This window comes from Marmota monax, unplaced genomic scaffold, assembly GCF_021218885.2.
Source record: "Marmota monax isolate L192 unplaced genomic scaffold, Marmota_monax_Labrador192_F-V1.1 WCK01_AAM20220418_F8-fsc00096, whole genome shotgun sequence".
In the NCBI taxonomy this organism is placed as follows: domain Eukaryota; kingdom Metazoa; phylum Chordata; class Mammalia; order Rodentia; family Sciuridae; genus Marmota; species Marmota monax.
Window position 1 is genome coordinate 4,984,960 of NW_026695236.1, and position 17,667 is coordinate 5,002,626.

The following is a 17,667-nucleotide window of genomic DNA, read 5'->3' on the forward strand; positions in this document are numbered from 1 at the left end:
AGGGCAGCATCTAGGGACTAATGAATAGTTCACAATGTGACTCCCCTTATGCAATCTCCAGTCCAGGTTTATATTTTGTTTGGAATATTCCATGTTAGCTCACATGTTATTTTAAAAACATATAATTGCTGTTATTTTAACAATTATTATTATTTTATTTTTTGAATTGGCTTTTGTTAGCCATTCATGTACTGGCCAACATTTCATCTAAAATAGAAAGATGCTCTGATAAACTGAGTAGAGGTATTCTGTTGACAGAAAAGGCTAAAAGAAAGCAGAAAATAAGGGACAAAAATCATGTTGGCTATTTCATAGTTAGTTTCTTTATTAACACATAAGGGAGTTCTTTATCATGTTGGCTCAGGTGGACTGAGCCATTTCTGAGACATTGCTGTGAATCAATATTTCCTTTCTTTTCTTTGTTTCTTTCTTCCTCCCTCCCTCCTTCTCTTTCTTTCTTTCAGTCTATTTGAAAGCATTATTTTATTACATATCACTCAGCATGACTGATTCCATTCTGGTTTGGTCTGTTCTGTTGGGGCCTAATACAGGAGCTCTGTCCAAAATAACTATCTCCCATAGACTTTGTTTCATGTTTCCAGCACTTAAGTATCACAGTCCAGCATTCCAAGGTCTGTTGAAAATTACAAACATCTAGTAACACTAGATTGGGGTTTCCTCATCGTAATAAATGCCTGTAAGTGATTAGAGACTGTATCTGTTAAGTGGAGTACTGATTTTCCATTTTGCCAAGACCATACATGTTTTCCTAAATATGTCTTATATATTTAACATTTCATCATCTAGATCATTAGTTTTCAGCTCAGCATGTGATGAAATTATCTCAAGCACTTGTGAAAAACAGACAGTATGGCCCCTCCCTACAGATTCAAATTCAGTAAACCAAGAACTTTTTTTTTAAATAAAGCTCTGTGTGATGCACACATACTGATGGTCTGGGGACCACAATTTGAAAAGTAATGGGAAGTAAGAAAATGGTTTACTTTGGTATACTGGTTAAATGCATAAACTTTTAAAGACAAAACTAGGTCTTTTTTTACCCAGAAAAGAAGGATGACTGTGGCAGTTTCATTGTTAAAAAAATAAGTGAGATAGTACTTAAAAAATGTGTATTAGCATCCTTTAAGATCTAGCTTACTATAACTTTTCATTATATGATTCTATTGAATTTGTTTCTATTATTACTACTTTTATATCTTTCAAGAATGTTGATTCTGGGGAGAAGAAGGTTATATTTTGATGGCTTAGGAACAAGACTGATATCAAGTCTTTTCTTTCTGTGAAAGAATGAAGAAAATAAAGATGTATAGAAAAATTCTATTTCTGAAAGTGTAAAATTGGTGGTAAGTTACAAGGGGAAGGACTAACGATGGTGATACACAAAAGCTTGGAAATGTATTCAAGAGATTGAAATTGAGTGTTTTGTATGTATTTAGGAAGAAAATATGAGACACTGTTTGATGTGAAGGAGGAAAGACATAAATCCTATTGGGATCAGGACACATCACCTCCAAATGTGACTATAGGAGACAAGAATGCCATCCTAAAATATTCTTCTTTGGCATATTGATCATTTCAAACTGGTTATTTTGAGAAACTTCACACATTGAAGTAGCTCTGAAAGACTCCTTTTATAAAGGAAGTTTACATCTATAAAGATTTTTATTGGTAAATGTGTCTGTATCAAGAAGAGAGTTACTCTGAGAAAACTTTTCAGTTGAGAAATTTTAATCATCACGATGAGGCAACCTGTATTCACCATACATTTCTTCCCATTCCCTTCCATAATTTGGCTCTAGCACCTCTAGAAGACCCAAGTGTCTTTTTTTCCTTTCTGTGTTTAGTATGCTATATAAACTTGAATCAGCAGGCCCTTCTTTGAGTCTCATATTTTTGTGAAAACCACCATGCCATAGGTATGTGCACATAATTAAAGTAGTGGTACTTCTGCTAATCTGCCTCATGTCAATTTGTACCTCAGCCAATGAACTTAAGAGTGTTCTTTGAGAAGTCATGTTTCCTTCCTCTACAATCCAACCCATCTGTGAGATGGTTGATAGGAGGAATAAAACTCTTTGCAATGGATGGCATGATTTCCATATTTTGAATGACAGTAGTCATAGCATTTAAATATTGGTCCATTCTGCACAGCTCTTAATTTCTTTCTTTCTTACTCTAAACCTATGCTCTTTCCTCCTGAGCCTGGTGCCTTTCAAGTCCACATTATATGCTATTAAAATAAACACTACTACTTGTCTAAATAACCTCCTTTGACTTTAACATTATTTTAGTGCTTTTCTTTGAGAACTCTCCTTTGATTCCAATCTGATATAAATGCCCCTTCTATAGTTTATATCTATTATTTTAATCAACATATTTGTACTATAAATTGCATATTTGTATATTTCCCCTTGGAGGAAAGGCAATCTATATTAATGTCTTTCTGTCTCCAGAGATCAATAAATATTTGTTTAATGAATGGAAACTATAAAAGATTAAATTAGATGAATAAATGAATGCATATAGATGAACAAATAAACAAACAGGGAATGAGGGCTTTGATCTGGCTAAGAGGAATGCCAAGCTGAACTACTTAAGGAAACTCAGGTAGCCCCTGTCTCAGAAACAGTCTTTTACTTTATGCTCAGTCTATAATGGTGGCTTTGTTGCCATGTTCAGTAATGATGGTGGATACAGGCAGCAATGATAGCAGTGCAAGCTCAGTTAGCAGCTTAATTATAGTCAGTCACATTAGAATTCCTCACTATTGGCATTTATATGAGTGATGAACTCATATAAATTGTTCAAGGTCTCAGGAAGACATGTCTTTAATTTGTCGATCTGTAGTATTCCTAGGTACAAACCAAAATTTAGGCCATTGGCAACATACCACGAGTCAGTAAAAATATAATAAACTTGTCAAGAGGCATATTTGTCACACCTCTGAGAACAGCCTTGAGTTTTGTACCCTGAGTGGAGGAACTGTGGTCATTTCAGTTTTGCATAGCTAGCACTGAGAATAAATAGCATTAGCATACCATTGGGTTTCATTTGGCTAAACCAGTAGTAAATAAGACCCAGATATTTAATGAAACCTCTTTGAATCAAGAATCCCATTGAGTTGTTGTTTCAGGGGGTGGAGTTGGAAACTGACTTTTCCTAAAAGGGTAATGATACTTTTTTATATATGATCAAGATGCTACTGGGATGAGGCTGGCTGCATTCTTGAATACATCATTTCCATGTGACAAGTGAGACCTTTATCATCTTGTTAAATTATCAGTTGATCCACCACCAAAATGAAAATACCAGACTGGAGAGTTAATAAGTGTCTATGATCCAGATGTTCAATTTTGAGAAGAGCCCAGTAGCAAAATAATGGATGTTTAGGAGAAACAGTGTTCAGGAGAAGATGAGACCAATTCTCAAAGAGCAGTTCAGGTGGGGGCTACCTCTGTTTGATGATAATTCAAATGAACCCTCATCAACTCAAATATTTGTGACTCAAAGATGTCATTAATATGGGGCCCAAGGGTAGAAATCATGCCATAGCTTGCTACCAATAGAGCTACCAACAGTGTTAGTGGATGCTGATTTTGGAGTTAGATGATGAGTAAAATGTCAAAGTGAGAACATACTCTCTTTATTTTCCATAGAACCCAATGAGGTATGGGGGCCTCTGTTTTGATGACTGGGGCTAAAAAGACAACAGTTTTTCCTTGCTAATGGAGGGAATTTACCCATAGAGCCCCTCAATGTTGTCAGTTTATCACCTACTCTTGCTGGCTGAGATTTTTGACTTTCCAACTAATAGGACATTATGTAATTACAATTTTGAACATCAAAAACGAGAGCTAATAAGCCAAACTCAAAAAAGTCAAGGGTTGAATGTTTTCTCTCATATGCAGAAGGCAGAAAAAAATAAGAGGAAAAATGGAGGTGAGAGACATGATGAAAATAAAATAGAAGAATGGAGTGGAAGAGGGGTGGGGTTGAGGGGAAGTGGGTAAGGATGGGAAAGGAGAGGGCCTGCAGAATGAAGTTGATCAAATTATGCTGTGTGCATGTGTGAAAGTACCATGGTGAATTCAATGGTACATTGAATTTTACATGTATGCAATTTTATATGTATACATATGTATACATATAAAGCACCAATTTATTTAAACAATAAATAGCTGGGTATGGTGGTTCACACATGTAATCCCAGAAGCTCTGGAGGCTGAGGCAAGAGTATCAAGTTCAAAGCTAGCTTCAGCAATGTAGTGAGGTCCTAAGCAACTTATTGAGACTCTGTCTCTAAATAAAACATAGAAAAAGCCTGGGAATGTTGCTCAGTGGTTAAGCATCCCTGGGTTCAATCCTTGGTACCATAATAATAATAATATAAAAAATAAAAATAATAAATAGATGGGGGGAAAGCCAGTAGAGTAATGAAAGTGAAACAGGAGGTAGGGTTGGAAAAGAAAGAAAGAGGTACCAGGGACTGAAATGCAGAAAATTACATTCGATGAATGTGTGATTATGCCAAATGAACCTCATTATTATGTATAGCTATAATAAACTCAGAAAAACATAAAAAAGTAGAGCTACCAACACTAAACCTTACAGCAAATGACAAAGGAGTTTAGGTACTGCAGAAGCACTATAAACATATTGGGGGCCTTGCCATATGAATGCAAATACATTAGTCTTGGACCTCAAGTACCAGAGTGCTAGAAAAATGATGTAGGAAATGTAACATACCAAATTCTGTCAGTGCAGTGAATTTAATTACAGTTAAAATGTCTGGAATAACTAAGGGAATAGCATCAACAACCAAATTCACCAAGCTTTAATACTCTGTAAGGGTCTGGCTCCATTAGCATTTCTTACTGGCCACACCTGGCTGTTGTTTTAAGATATTATATCTTGTAGTATTCCTGCTACCTTTAAATCCTTATGCAATTTCCTCTTTTCTCTGAGAGTTTTTCCATTGTTTCTGCTGGACTACCTGAAAGAATTGGGGAGAGATTTATTGAATCTACTAGCATCTTTCTACGTGTACTCTTCCTGATCAGGAGAATCCCCATTGGACTTTGTGAGCATTTACAGTGAAATATTAATACCAATTATACACTTAGCAATTAAAGGCACAAAACAAAACAAACAACAACAACAAAAAAAGCTACATTGAATGGCCCCAAAGAGCCTCATATACAAGGTCACTTTAGCTTTCCTACAATGAATCCTGCCCAAATCTAGTGATCTGAATCCTAGTGCCCTAATGCCTTATCTCATAAGCCCTAATCCACAGGATGAAGGTGAGTGTGTTTTGGATGTTATATCCAAGGGGACTATGAGAAGTTGAATCCCTCCTTTCCTCGAAGTTCTTTAGTATATTTGAATGGGTATATATGAACCTTGTCCCATCTTAGAAACAGGGAAACATTGTCCCACTTTTAATCATCTTTTTCCTTAAAGAATCTGAGGTCAGTAAAAAGGAAGAGGGAGGGGGTTATAAATCATGGAGGGAAAGACAGCTATATAGCTATAAGCAAGGAACATTTACTTCTGATTTTGAGTGTCATGGTGGTAACTTTTAGTTGAACAAAGTAGAATTCTAATGTTTTGTTTCATCCAAAGTTTTTTTTTTTTTTTGTTTGTTTGTTTAAATCAGTAGCCACACCATCAAAACTGCCAATCTCCAGGGCTGGGGTAATGGCTCAGTGGTAGAGCGCTTGCCCAGCATGTGTGAGGCACAGGGTTATATTCTCAGCATGACATATAAATAAAAATAAAGATCCATTGATAACTAAAATAATATTAAAAAAACAACAGCAACTGCCGATCTATAGATGATAGATTAAAGGCACCTGTGTTTGGTACCACAAACTATAAGAACAAAATCAGGACTGCCAACCTGATTGTATCATTTATGTAAATACCCACAGTCAGGTACTGTTTTATGATGAGGCCCCTTGGAATAATGCTGATTGAGCCTGAACTACCTCCCTTGCTGCCTGGATTTATCATCATAGCAAGTATAGAAGAACACGCTCCATCATAGACTGAGCACAAAGTAAAGAACTTTGTTGCAGATTGCTAAGGCTACCCTGAGTCCCTCATTTAGTTGAGCCTAACATTCTTCTTAACCAGATCAGACCTCTTCTTTGTTCTTCTATCTAGGCATGCTTTTATTTCTCTAATCATTTATACTCTGTATTCATTAAACAAGTATGTATCCTTGGAGATTGAAAAAACAGTAAGATATCCTTCCTGTTCTCCAAGAAACAATAATATGACAAAGAAATATATAATTTATAACACAGTGTGTTGTGTGTTAATCACAATGAGAGGTGTAAACAATGGGAGCAGAGAAGAGGGGCATCTACAACAGACTGGTATCAGAGAAATCTTGGTTTATGCTCACAGTGTTTGCAAATTTTTCTCCTTTCACAATAAGTACAGGTACATGACTTTATAACTATTGTCTGCTCACCAGAATGAATCTTAGTAGATGAGGATAATAAATAGATTGATGAGGAAGTCTTCCCACCTACAGAAGAATTAGCAAAAACTGGAAGCTGTCTTGGAGTCTCTTTCCTAGTACTTGGCCTGAAACCATTTCAGTTATTTCTCTATTAACATTGAGGCAAAAGACCATTATTATGCAGTTGAACATAAAACATGGTCAACATGTTTGTTATTGATCTTCAAAAATGTCCCACAAAGTCTTTCACCAGCCCATCAGTCCCTGATCCTTTCTCTTTCAGAAAACAATGACTGTCAACATTCCCTTCTTGTCACTGCCAAGACTGCAAAGTGTCTTGAGATTTTACTTTTTTTGTAAGCTAAGGAGTTAGGCTGCCACAGTTTCATAGATGCTGCCAGAGACCCATAATACAAAGATAAAGGACTTTATTACTTGCAACAATAGCAGTAGCCTGAGAATCAACATTTTTAGTCTCTGTTTCTCAAGCCACATTTCCTACAGGGCCATGCTAACATTACCACATGACAAATTCCTATGCAACAGTTTTTATAGGTTGCAATCACTCAAATGAAGGAACACTACCAGTAAGCAAACCTATTCTTTGCTCTGAATGTAGTCATTATTTCTATCATCCAAAGCTGCAGTTAAAAAGAATTCTTGAAAAAATACTCAAGCACAAAGGCAGTCAGTGTCTCTGCTTGCTTTGAGAACTCCAAAAACTACTGGTGTAGAGATTTCTGCAAATATGGGAAATTACATAAGATGAAATCAACTCTTCTACCTTCATCTTATTAACCATGCTCAGCTTTTACCAGATCATCAGTTTACTTTGGAATAGTCCAGTTTCAACACTCCCTGGTGAAAAGCTTTGAAATTTAAAAACTTGCCTTTGAATAACTGTCCCATTTTATGATTTCTCTTTGGGAGCAATATAAAAATGGGTTAAGCAGTACATTCATATTCTAAAACTGACATAAGCAACATCTAATAATTTTATTCAGGTCTTAGATATCTTAAGATTCATGTTAAAACCTTGAAATACTTCACTTACAATTCAAAAAATAAGCATTGATTCTTAAACTATTTTTTTTTAGCTTACAGTTTGGAGTGGACAAAAGGAGAATGCTTCATGTATTGAGCAAAATAAAGAAAATCAGTGTTTTGAGAATGAAACTGATGAAAAGTCAAGTGTAAGTGTTCGAGTATTTTCTTTGTTTCTATGCTTTATTGGGAAAATGTGTCTAGTACTCTATGTATAAAGTTTGTAGTAGTGTTAAAATAAAAGAAAACGTGTAGCCTAATTTCTAACCTGGGCATGGTCAGCATATTAGGTTCCCCTGCTACTAAGCTGACATTGAATGTTTATCATTTTTAGTAGTTATATATTTCAATTTGGGATCTGTGTTTTGGTGTGTAGTCTTAAATTGATGGTTATAACACTGCCATTTTGTAATCTACTCCATTTCTTCTCTGGTGAAAAATGTTTTCATTTAAAATAAAAGGTGCTATTTAAACTATTTGAGATTCTTATAAAATTGTAAATGCTTTTCCTTCCAGGAAAGGAAGTCATCTAAGTTGGCAATAACACTGTTTTCTCCAAAAGGACAGAGTAAGTGTGGATGTCCATGGTTGGACTCATTCATACTTAGAAAACAATTTTTTGGACTTCCTGGCTGTCCACAAGGATATTTGTAGTTTTGCTTCCTGAAGATGAAATCATTAGGCCTAAGTGGAATACAAATGTGCCAACTTGTCAGGCAGCTTAATTAAATAAATGCTGGCACATATATTAGAGAAACTTATGTTCTCATCATAGGAAAGCATATTGTTAGTCTATACTGCCTAAACTCCAAAAGCTTCAGTTTATCTTATGAGATTTTAATAAGATCTTGAATATAGGTTTAATAGTGCCTGGCAAATAGTATATTTATTATTCTATTGAAATGAATTTAAAGTTTTACATCTTGTAGAGGTGATGTTTTTATTAAAATTCCAAACATAGAAACAAAGACATCACTAAGAAGAAACTATAAAATGTTTCTTCATCTTTTTATTGGTGAAGAAGCATTTTACATTTAAGGTGGAGAGAAACTTGACTGTAGGAAGCATATAAGTCTGAGAAGAAATCATGGTGTAAGAGTAAGTAACAATTAGAGGCTTAAAACTTGGGTCATTATTTTTGTACACTTACTGTCTGAGAGTTCTTGGGCAAATCATTCAGCCTTTCTGTACCTCAGTTTCCTAATCTAAGTGAAATGTTTTGATTAGATAAATTGTGGGTCCTTTAAAATTATATTGTATTTATATCACTTTGATATAATATAGAAATCATTTATTTTAGAGAATCTCAACATTAACCTCAATTATTTTCAGGCTATAATGTGTGTTTACACTCTATAAAATAGCTATATCTTCTAATTAAATATAATTCTTTAAAGGTCAGCTCTATTTTGCTACTTATTATTCTTTCCTACATTTGAAAGGAAAATTCTTTTCCTTAATGACACTAATGCCTGTTTTAGGGAGGTAGAACAGAACAAGGATTCCCTGGCATTTATATGCATAAATTAGATGTTATTCATTACCTCCATTTTGAAATTGATGGTTCTAAAATAGTAACTAGCCAAATAAATCTTGAAAAATAAAAATAAAATTGGAGGCCTTATATCTCCTAATTTAAAAACATACCCAAACAAATCATAATCCACATGGTATGGTACTGGCATAAAGACAGATATATGGACATATGTATGGACCAATGCAACAGAATAGAGAACTCAAAAATAAAGGCTAAATGAAAGCAAAGTTGGTAGCACTATACAATAAAACAAGAGATTATTCAACAAATAGTGGCGAGAAAACTGGATATCCACGTGCAGAAGAATGAAGTTGGACCCTTAGTTTACACTATATAAAAATTAACTCAAAATGGATTAAAAAATAATTAAGACCAAAGATTATAAAACTCCCAGAAGAAAACAATGGAGAAAATGTTAAGACTTTGGCTTTGGCAATGAGTTCTTGGATATGATACCAAAAACATAGGCAATAAAGGCAAAAAGAAAAAGTCGGAACTATATAAAACACATTCTTATGAAGAGATGCTCAGCACTACTAATCATAACAGAAATGCCAATTAATACAACAATGAGATCTCAGACCTATTGGGATGATCGTTATCAAAACAAATATCAGTAAAGATGTGGAGACGTTGAAACTCTGGTACATCGTTCATGAGAATATAAAACAGAGCAATCAATATGAAAAAACAGCACAGACATTCCTAAATTACAATATGATCCAGAAATCCTACTTCCAGATATATAGCCAAAATATTTGTAAGAAGAATTTTGAAAAGATATTCACACACCAATGTTCATTGCAACATTATTTACAGTAGCCAAGAAGAGGAAGCAACTCAAATGTCCATGAGAGGATAAAGAAAATGTAAAAAAATAATATTAAAAAATGTTTATATACAATGGAATATTATGTAGCCTTAACACAGAAGGTAATCTTATCATGTGCTAAAATATCTGTGAATCTTGAGGAACATTATGCAAAGCAAAATACACGAGTCATAGATAAGACAATATTGATGATTCCACACATAGGAAGTACCTAAAGTAGTCAAATTTTTAGAAAGTAGAAAGGAGGTTGCCTAAAGCTAAGGAAATAGGGGAGGAGGAATTAGTGTTGGTGGATATGGAGTTTCAGTTTATTTATTTATTTATTTATTTATTTATTTATTTATTTATTTATTTTTGCCACATGGCAATTAAGCTCAGGGCACATGTTAGACAAGTATTCTAACTCTGAACTATACCCTCAACCTGAATTTCAGTGTTCTGATGACGAAAAAGTTTTCAAGCTCTGTTGTATATCAGTATAAATACATAAAATGGTACTGAACGCTGTACTTAAAAATAGTTGAGATTACAAGTTTAGTATTTTGTTTCTTATAACAACAATAAGAATAATAATAACAATAAATGATTCTGAGTTAATCTTCCTGGATCGCCAAATATGAAAATATCATAGAGTCAGAGGATTAAAAGTAACTTTAATGGTAAACTAGAAAAGTGACCCCTAATTTTAAATTTCCTCTACTACCACCCCGTAAAAGGGGAATCTGTCATTTACTGGAAAACCTCTAATCTGGAATATTTATTACCTGCCAAGGTAGCTCATTTCATCTGGGCAACTTTTAATATTATTCTTATTTGACCCATGATATTCAACCTATATCAGCACTGGGCATATTTTATATTTCTCAATATAAGTGAAAACAAGTGGCAAATGTCTCATCTTTCTGGAATTAGTAAAGATGATGATTATTATTATTATTATTGATGGAATATTATGGTTCACTCTTGCTAAGTTGGTTTACTAATTTAAAACATAAAATGTCATAATTTCTCATGTCCAGGTTGGTGAAGACATCATGTTTTATCTTTGAGTATCTTGTACTGCCTCAGGGTCAAGTTTCTGCCTATTAAAAATCAATGACTGGACTGTCTGTACTAGCATTGCCTGAGATCAGGTTTGTGTGTTAGTAAATCTGACACATTCATGAAGCAAGTTTAAACTATTCAATTCAAATATCAATATATCTCAATTTTTTCATTGGTTATATTTAATTTAATAGTTATGAGTAATTAATTATATTATATATCATGACAGTTTATTTAATCACAACCTGATTAACAAAGGGTCAATGTTTATTTACAGATCATGTATCTGATAAGGGGTTAATATTTCAAAATTTATAAAGAATCCATGAAATTCAGTAGTGGAAAAAGAACCCAATTAGAAAATGGACAAAATACCTCATTGGACATTTCTCCAAATAAGACACAAAAGCAGCCAATAAGTATGTGAAAAGGTACTCAACATTATTAGGGAAATGGAAATAAAAATTACTATGCGTTATCACCTTTTACCTTTTAGGATAGTTAGAGTAGCTATTATCAAAAAGTCAAATACAACAAATGTTGTTATGAGTGTTGAGAAAAAGGGACTCTTTTGTATACTGTTGGGCATGTACATTAATATGATAAATATAGAAAACTGTATGGAGTTTCAAAAGAAATTAATAATAAAATTATGTTATACCCTAGCAGTCCTTTTGGGTATACTTTTAGAAGTATATTCAAAAAGAAATAAAATCACCACCTCATAAAGATATCTGTGCCCCTATCGTAACTACAGCATTATTCACCATAGCCAGGACATGGAAACAAAGTAAGTGTCCAACGACCCATGAATGAATAAAGAAACCAAAAAAAAAAAAAAAAAAAAAAATAGGATAGCACATTTTATTCATCCCTAAAGAAAAATGAGATCTTATCATAGATGGCTTACCTAGATGGCTCTGAGGAACACTATGCTTAGTGAAATAATCAACCACAGAAAGAAAACATATTGCATGATCTTACATATACAGAATTTAATGAAAAAAAATTCCAATATACTGTGCTAGATAAAGAAGCAGTGGTTAACAGGGGGTAGTGAGAGGATGGGGAGGAAATGGGGAGATACAGGTCAGAAAATACAAAGTAGTGGATATATGGAATGAACAAGTTGAGAGATCTAATTTCCAATTTGATCACTATAGATATAGGAATTCATGCTTAATGAGAAGATAGTTTATCTTATACAACCCCCCAAATAATGATGGCCATATTAATTTATTTCACTATAGTAATCTTTTTATGATCTATATATATGTATCCCGTGGTATAACTTACTACACAAGACAAATTTTATTTAAAAAAAAAAACCTTAAAAAAAGCCAGGCATGGTCGTGCATGCCTGTAATCCCAGCGGTGCAGGAGGCTGAGGCAGGAGAATCACAAGTTCAAAACCAGCCTCAGAAATAGTGAGGCAATAAGCAACTCAGTGAGACTCTCTAAATAAAATACAAAATAGGCCTGGAGATGTGGCTCAGTGGCAGAGTGCCCCTGAGTTCAATCCCTGGAAACCCCCCTGCAAGAAAAAAGCAAAACTAAAAAATGTTAATGTTGAATCTGAAAACTATTGCTTTTTTATGTGTTTTAAATACTATTATTAATATAAATCATTTTTTTGGAGCTAAGCTATATTAAAAACCATAGATTGCACATTTCATATTGCACATTTCAGATTCTGCCCTTGCTTTTAAAAAATGGGTATGTGTGTTGGGGATTAATTCATTAATTCAAAAAATATCAATTTAGAATCTGTTATGTTTTAAACACTGGTGATACAGCTGTGAACAAAACAGATGAGTTCCTGTTCTCACATATAAACTTCAGATAGGGTAAATAGTAACAGAAATTGTGGTCATTGCTATAAAAGAAGTAAACCAGACTCATGTCGTGGAGAATGATGGAAGGTAAGCTAAGCTAATTACAGGGGTAGTTTGAGATAGTTTTACTAAGGTGGTAACATCTAAGAAGAAACCTGAATGATAAGAAAAAAGACCTCTTGTGTGAAGATCTAGAGAAAAAGAGTTGCTGGGAGAAGGAACAATAAATTCAATGCTTGGGAATAATTAGAATGAAATATTATATTTGAGGAGCAGATAATAGGCTGGTGTGTTTGGGTGTGGGAAGAGTATTTAGCAATGCTACTGAAGTTATTTATATTAACTTGAAAGCAAAATTGTTTTTCAGACCATATAGCTTTTTAGATTTGTGGCTTGTGCACAACCAGAAGTTTTGGAATGTATTCAACCCACAGCATTGTGTAATAGGAAAAATGGAGTTCATAAGGAAGAAACCTAATGTTCAGTAAAGTTTTCATAAACTTGTGATATTTTAGGGAAACATAATTTTTATCAAATATTCCATATATATGTATGGTTTATCATTTACAATTATCTAAATTTTAAAAAAACTTGCTTCGATTTTGATGATAATAATAACTGTATGAGTTATATTTTTATTGATTAACTATGTTGTGACTCATATTAAGCAAAATTGACCCAAAATTCAGGTCTATGTAAGTAAAAACCATGGTAAAAAATAGGTTCAAAGTGAAAATTACTTGATTTCTGCAGCGATCTGATGATTTACTTAAAATTTTGCTTATTTATTTATTTTACAAATATTGACATACATTGCACAGAATTTGTAGACTTCTGCTTTTTACGAATTAGTTGCATGATCCAATACTATCCTGATATTCTTTTTCATCATTGAAACTCTGGCAAAGTCAGTCCTTTTCCAGTTGATCCTAATTTCTGCTTTCCTCTGGAGAGTTTGGAAATGAGGGCAGGCATTTTGCCATGACCTGACTGCAGTCTATTTATTTTACTAAGCTAACAAGCTTTGCAGATGTCATTCGTTTGCCTGCTGTCCTGGGTATATGGGGAACAGTCAGACAGGGATGGTAGTCCAGGTGGGTGGACTTCTTGTTATTTCCCTTGGAGCTAATTGTCCTATTGAGGAGTTCATTCCTTCTGGAGTTTCTCCCATGGTCCTTATAAGCTATAAAAGCCCTCATTGTAGGAGCCCAGAGATGCACCATCTTTTTAAGGGGGGTCCCCAATTTTTGGTTACTAGACTGCACAGAGTCTAGGTTACCTTTGATTCCAGAAGCCCTTTGGATCTGATTGTGTTACACTTTCAAGTTGTACCCATGGAGGCAGAAACTGTCTCTGGATTTGAGTTGTGATGAGGTGGAAAGAATATTGATTTTATACTCTACTCTGCGTTAGAGTCACCTAGGGCATGTAATATATCCTCAGAGAGCTTCAGTTTCTGCATTCACAAAATGGGGATTATAGTTCCTTCCTGAAGGGTGTTATGGTCATCAGAGATAATATTTACAAAGTATTTGGCAAAGGACTTCATATAATATCTGCTTGATAATTCACTGTAATTATTAATATCTTAAGATGCTTATATTTATTACTGTTTTTCTATTACAAGGGCAAACACCTGTTTCATCAGTCCTGTTATAATAGTTCAGCTGGAAACCTCCCTTTATTATATATGATTGTTCCAATCCATGCCATCTTCATCAGACTGGATCTGCTGAAAAAATACTTTTATTTGCAAATACCTTCTGCTACATATGCAATCGATTTTTTCCTTAAATTCATACATATATGTGTAAATATATCTGTATATATGTATTTATTATGATTACTCTATGGATGAGTGATGCATATCATAGATTTAATTAGATTTTTAAAAAATCTCCTATCAAGAAAAAAATAGCATAATAGGACTGTGATCATTCTTTCTTTCTACAGATATTTAATTCATACTTCTTAAATGTCAAATACTATGCTAGGTGCCAGAGATATATGTTAGATCTATCCTCAAGGTGTTTAGATTTTAGGACACTAGACATAGGATATATTTTACTCTAGATATTTTTTTCCTTGTTGAAAACAAGCAAAATAAATGGGATGGTATCAAACTAAAAAGTTTCTTCACAGCAAAGGAAACAATCAAGAGCATGAAAAGAGAGCCTACATAATGGGAGAAAATCTTTGCCCCCTGCACCTCAGATAGAGCATTAATCTCCAGGATATATAAAGAACTAAAAAAAACAAAACCTTATCCCCCCCCCCCCCAAAAAAAAAACAATCAATAAACAGGCAAAAGAACTGAACAGGCTCTTCACAGAAAAAGAAATATAAATGGTTGACAAACATATGAAAAGATGTTCAACAACTCTAGCAACTAGAGAAATGCAAATTAAAACTGCACTGAGAGGGGCTGGGGCTATGGCTCAGTGGTAGCACACTTGCCTGGCATGTGTGAAGCACTGAGTTTATTTCATAGCATCACGTATAAAATTTTTTTTTAAAAAAAAGATCTATCAACAACTAAGAAAAATATTTTTTAAAAAAAGCTACACTGAGATTTCACCTAACTCCAGTCAGAATGGTAATTAGTAAGAACGGAAGTAACAATAAAGGATGTAGGGTAAAAGGTACGCTCATATGTTGCTGGTGGGACTGCAAATTGGTGCAACCACTTTGAAAAGCAGTATGAAGATTCCTGAGAAAACTTGAAATGGGACTACCATTTGATCCAGTTGTTCCACTCCTCAGTATATACCCAAAGGACTTAAAATCAGCATACTACAGTGACACAACCACTTCAATATTTATAGAAGCTGAATTCCCAATAGCTAAGCTATGGAACCAACCTATGTGCCCTTCAACAGATGAATGAATAAAGAAAATGTGCACACATACACAATGGAATATTACTCATCCATAAAAAGAATGACTTTATAATTATTGCCAGTAAAGGGATGGAATTGGAGACTATCCTGCTAAGTGAAATAAGAAAATCCCCAAAAAACCAACGGCCTAATGTTCTTTCTGATTATGTGGATGCTAAGAGGTGGGGAGGGAAGAATAGAAGTTCTTTGGATTAGACAAAGGGGAATGAAGGGAAGCGGGGAAATGGGAATAGGAAAGAATAGAATGAATCAGATATAACTTTCCTTTGTTTATATATGAATACACCACCAATGAAACTTCACATCATGTACAACCACAAGAATGGGATCCTAATAAGTTATACTCCATGTATGTATAGTATATCAAAAAATACTCTACTGTCAGGTATTTTTAAAAGGAACAAATAAAAAAAAGAAAAAGAAACAAAAGTAATACATTTGAAAGATTAAGATACAGACTTAGTGGAAGTAATTAATAATAGTGATTTTCTAGTATCAAACTTTCAATGGTAGATTTTACTAAGAATAAATACATTTCTGGCACGATAGCATTAACCTTAAAGAATATCAAGTAGAGCAGTTACAGCAGTTGGCTTTATTTCTTGCCAAACTTTCCTTGTGAAATCACAAACCCAGTTGAGCTCTATGTCTGTAAAAACAACAACAACAAAATGTTTCTAGCTGATGCCTTGTTAATTTTAAAAATTAAGTAATGTTTCCCTTGAGGCAAAGAAGTAGGTTATTTTCTGTCATCTTTATATCTGTGGAAAATCGATGGAGGGTACGTTTTACACAAAGTGGAAAGCTGAATTCTAAGTGGGACTATGCTTTAAAATGTCGTGTTTTTACATATCTCCAAACACACATTATCTAATTAATTGCTTGTGATGAACACAAAATTAATGAGTATAGGACGCTTATAGCATATGCATGCATACAATAAATTCATACAATTTTTTTAACATTAGATTAACAATGATCTTTTTTTCCCCAAGCAGAGATTGAATGTTCAGTTTGTGAAATACCTACTCTAAAGTATTTTTATTTAATGGAATCCCATTGGATAGGGGGTTGTATAAAGGTGTAAGACACTATCGATTCATTTCTTTTTCAAATAAAATAGAGTACATGGAATTCTTTTTTTTTTTTTTAACTAACTTCTAGCTAGTTCCTCTGGGTGCTTTTCGATTCAGCCCAGGGCTCTTCTCCAGAAAGTCTTCCTACTTTATTATTCTAAAACACTCCAAGTGCTTGCTGTATGGTAACTCTTATTTTTTATTTGCTTGTAGAGAGATTCTGTTATCTTTTACTGATAGTTTTGTCTATGCATAAGTAGATTTGCAAGTATATTTGTTGCATGACGAGATACTAGATTACACAATTGAAAGACCAAATCAAAACTAGTTTTTTGGAGCTTAATTTACAGATGATACAGACATTAATCAAAAAAACATATAGTAAGCCCTCCCTCAAGAAACAAGCCAGTCAAATGACTTAGGGAGTGCTTATGGTATGCCAAGAACTATGTTAGAATAGTTGACTTTTGTTTCTATAGGCCAGTTTACCAAGTACTTTCATTTGTGATCAGCCAGGGTCAGAGGACTCCCTCTTGTTAATTTCCCCTGCTCTTAGCTTTCTCCTCTCTAGGAAAATGGAATGTGGTTACAAAATACCTTTCTTACAAGGTTACCTTGTAAGAATATTCATCTTACTCCACTATTCAATTTATTTCTTTTCTGCCTGTAACCTCTGACAGTCTCTATTCTGATCATAACTGAGAAAGCTCTGGGATTGCAATTAATAGACAGTGGTCTTTAATGTTGGCACTTCTTAGGAAATCATTTGAACATCCTAAGCTTGTGAGAATGTCACAAGTGCTTTTTCTACTCTAAAGAGGCATGAAGCCTAATTATTTAGAACATGAATATGGCAGTCAGAATTAGGTACTTATTAGATGCTTTGGTTGTGTCATTCAAGAAGTA

General features: G+C 33.9%; 1 protein-coding gene across 7 annotated transcripts in view; it reads left to right on the plus strand.

The window, feature by feature from the left end:
• Dlg2 (discs large MAGUK scaffold protein 2) overlaps positions 1-17,667 on the plus strand; it is a 2,050,987-nt gene that overhangs the window by 462,902 nt on the left and 1,570,418 nt on the right. For all 7 annotated transcript variants that reach the window (XM_058577380.1, XM_058577376.1, XM_058577381.1 and 4 more), the window contains one exon: positions 7,591-7,686. In XM_058577380.1, the coding sequence (XP_058433363.1) occupies positions 7,591-7,686 (96 nt within the window). The remainder of the gene's footprint in view (positions 1-7,590; positions 7,687-17,667) is intronic.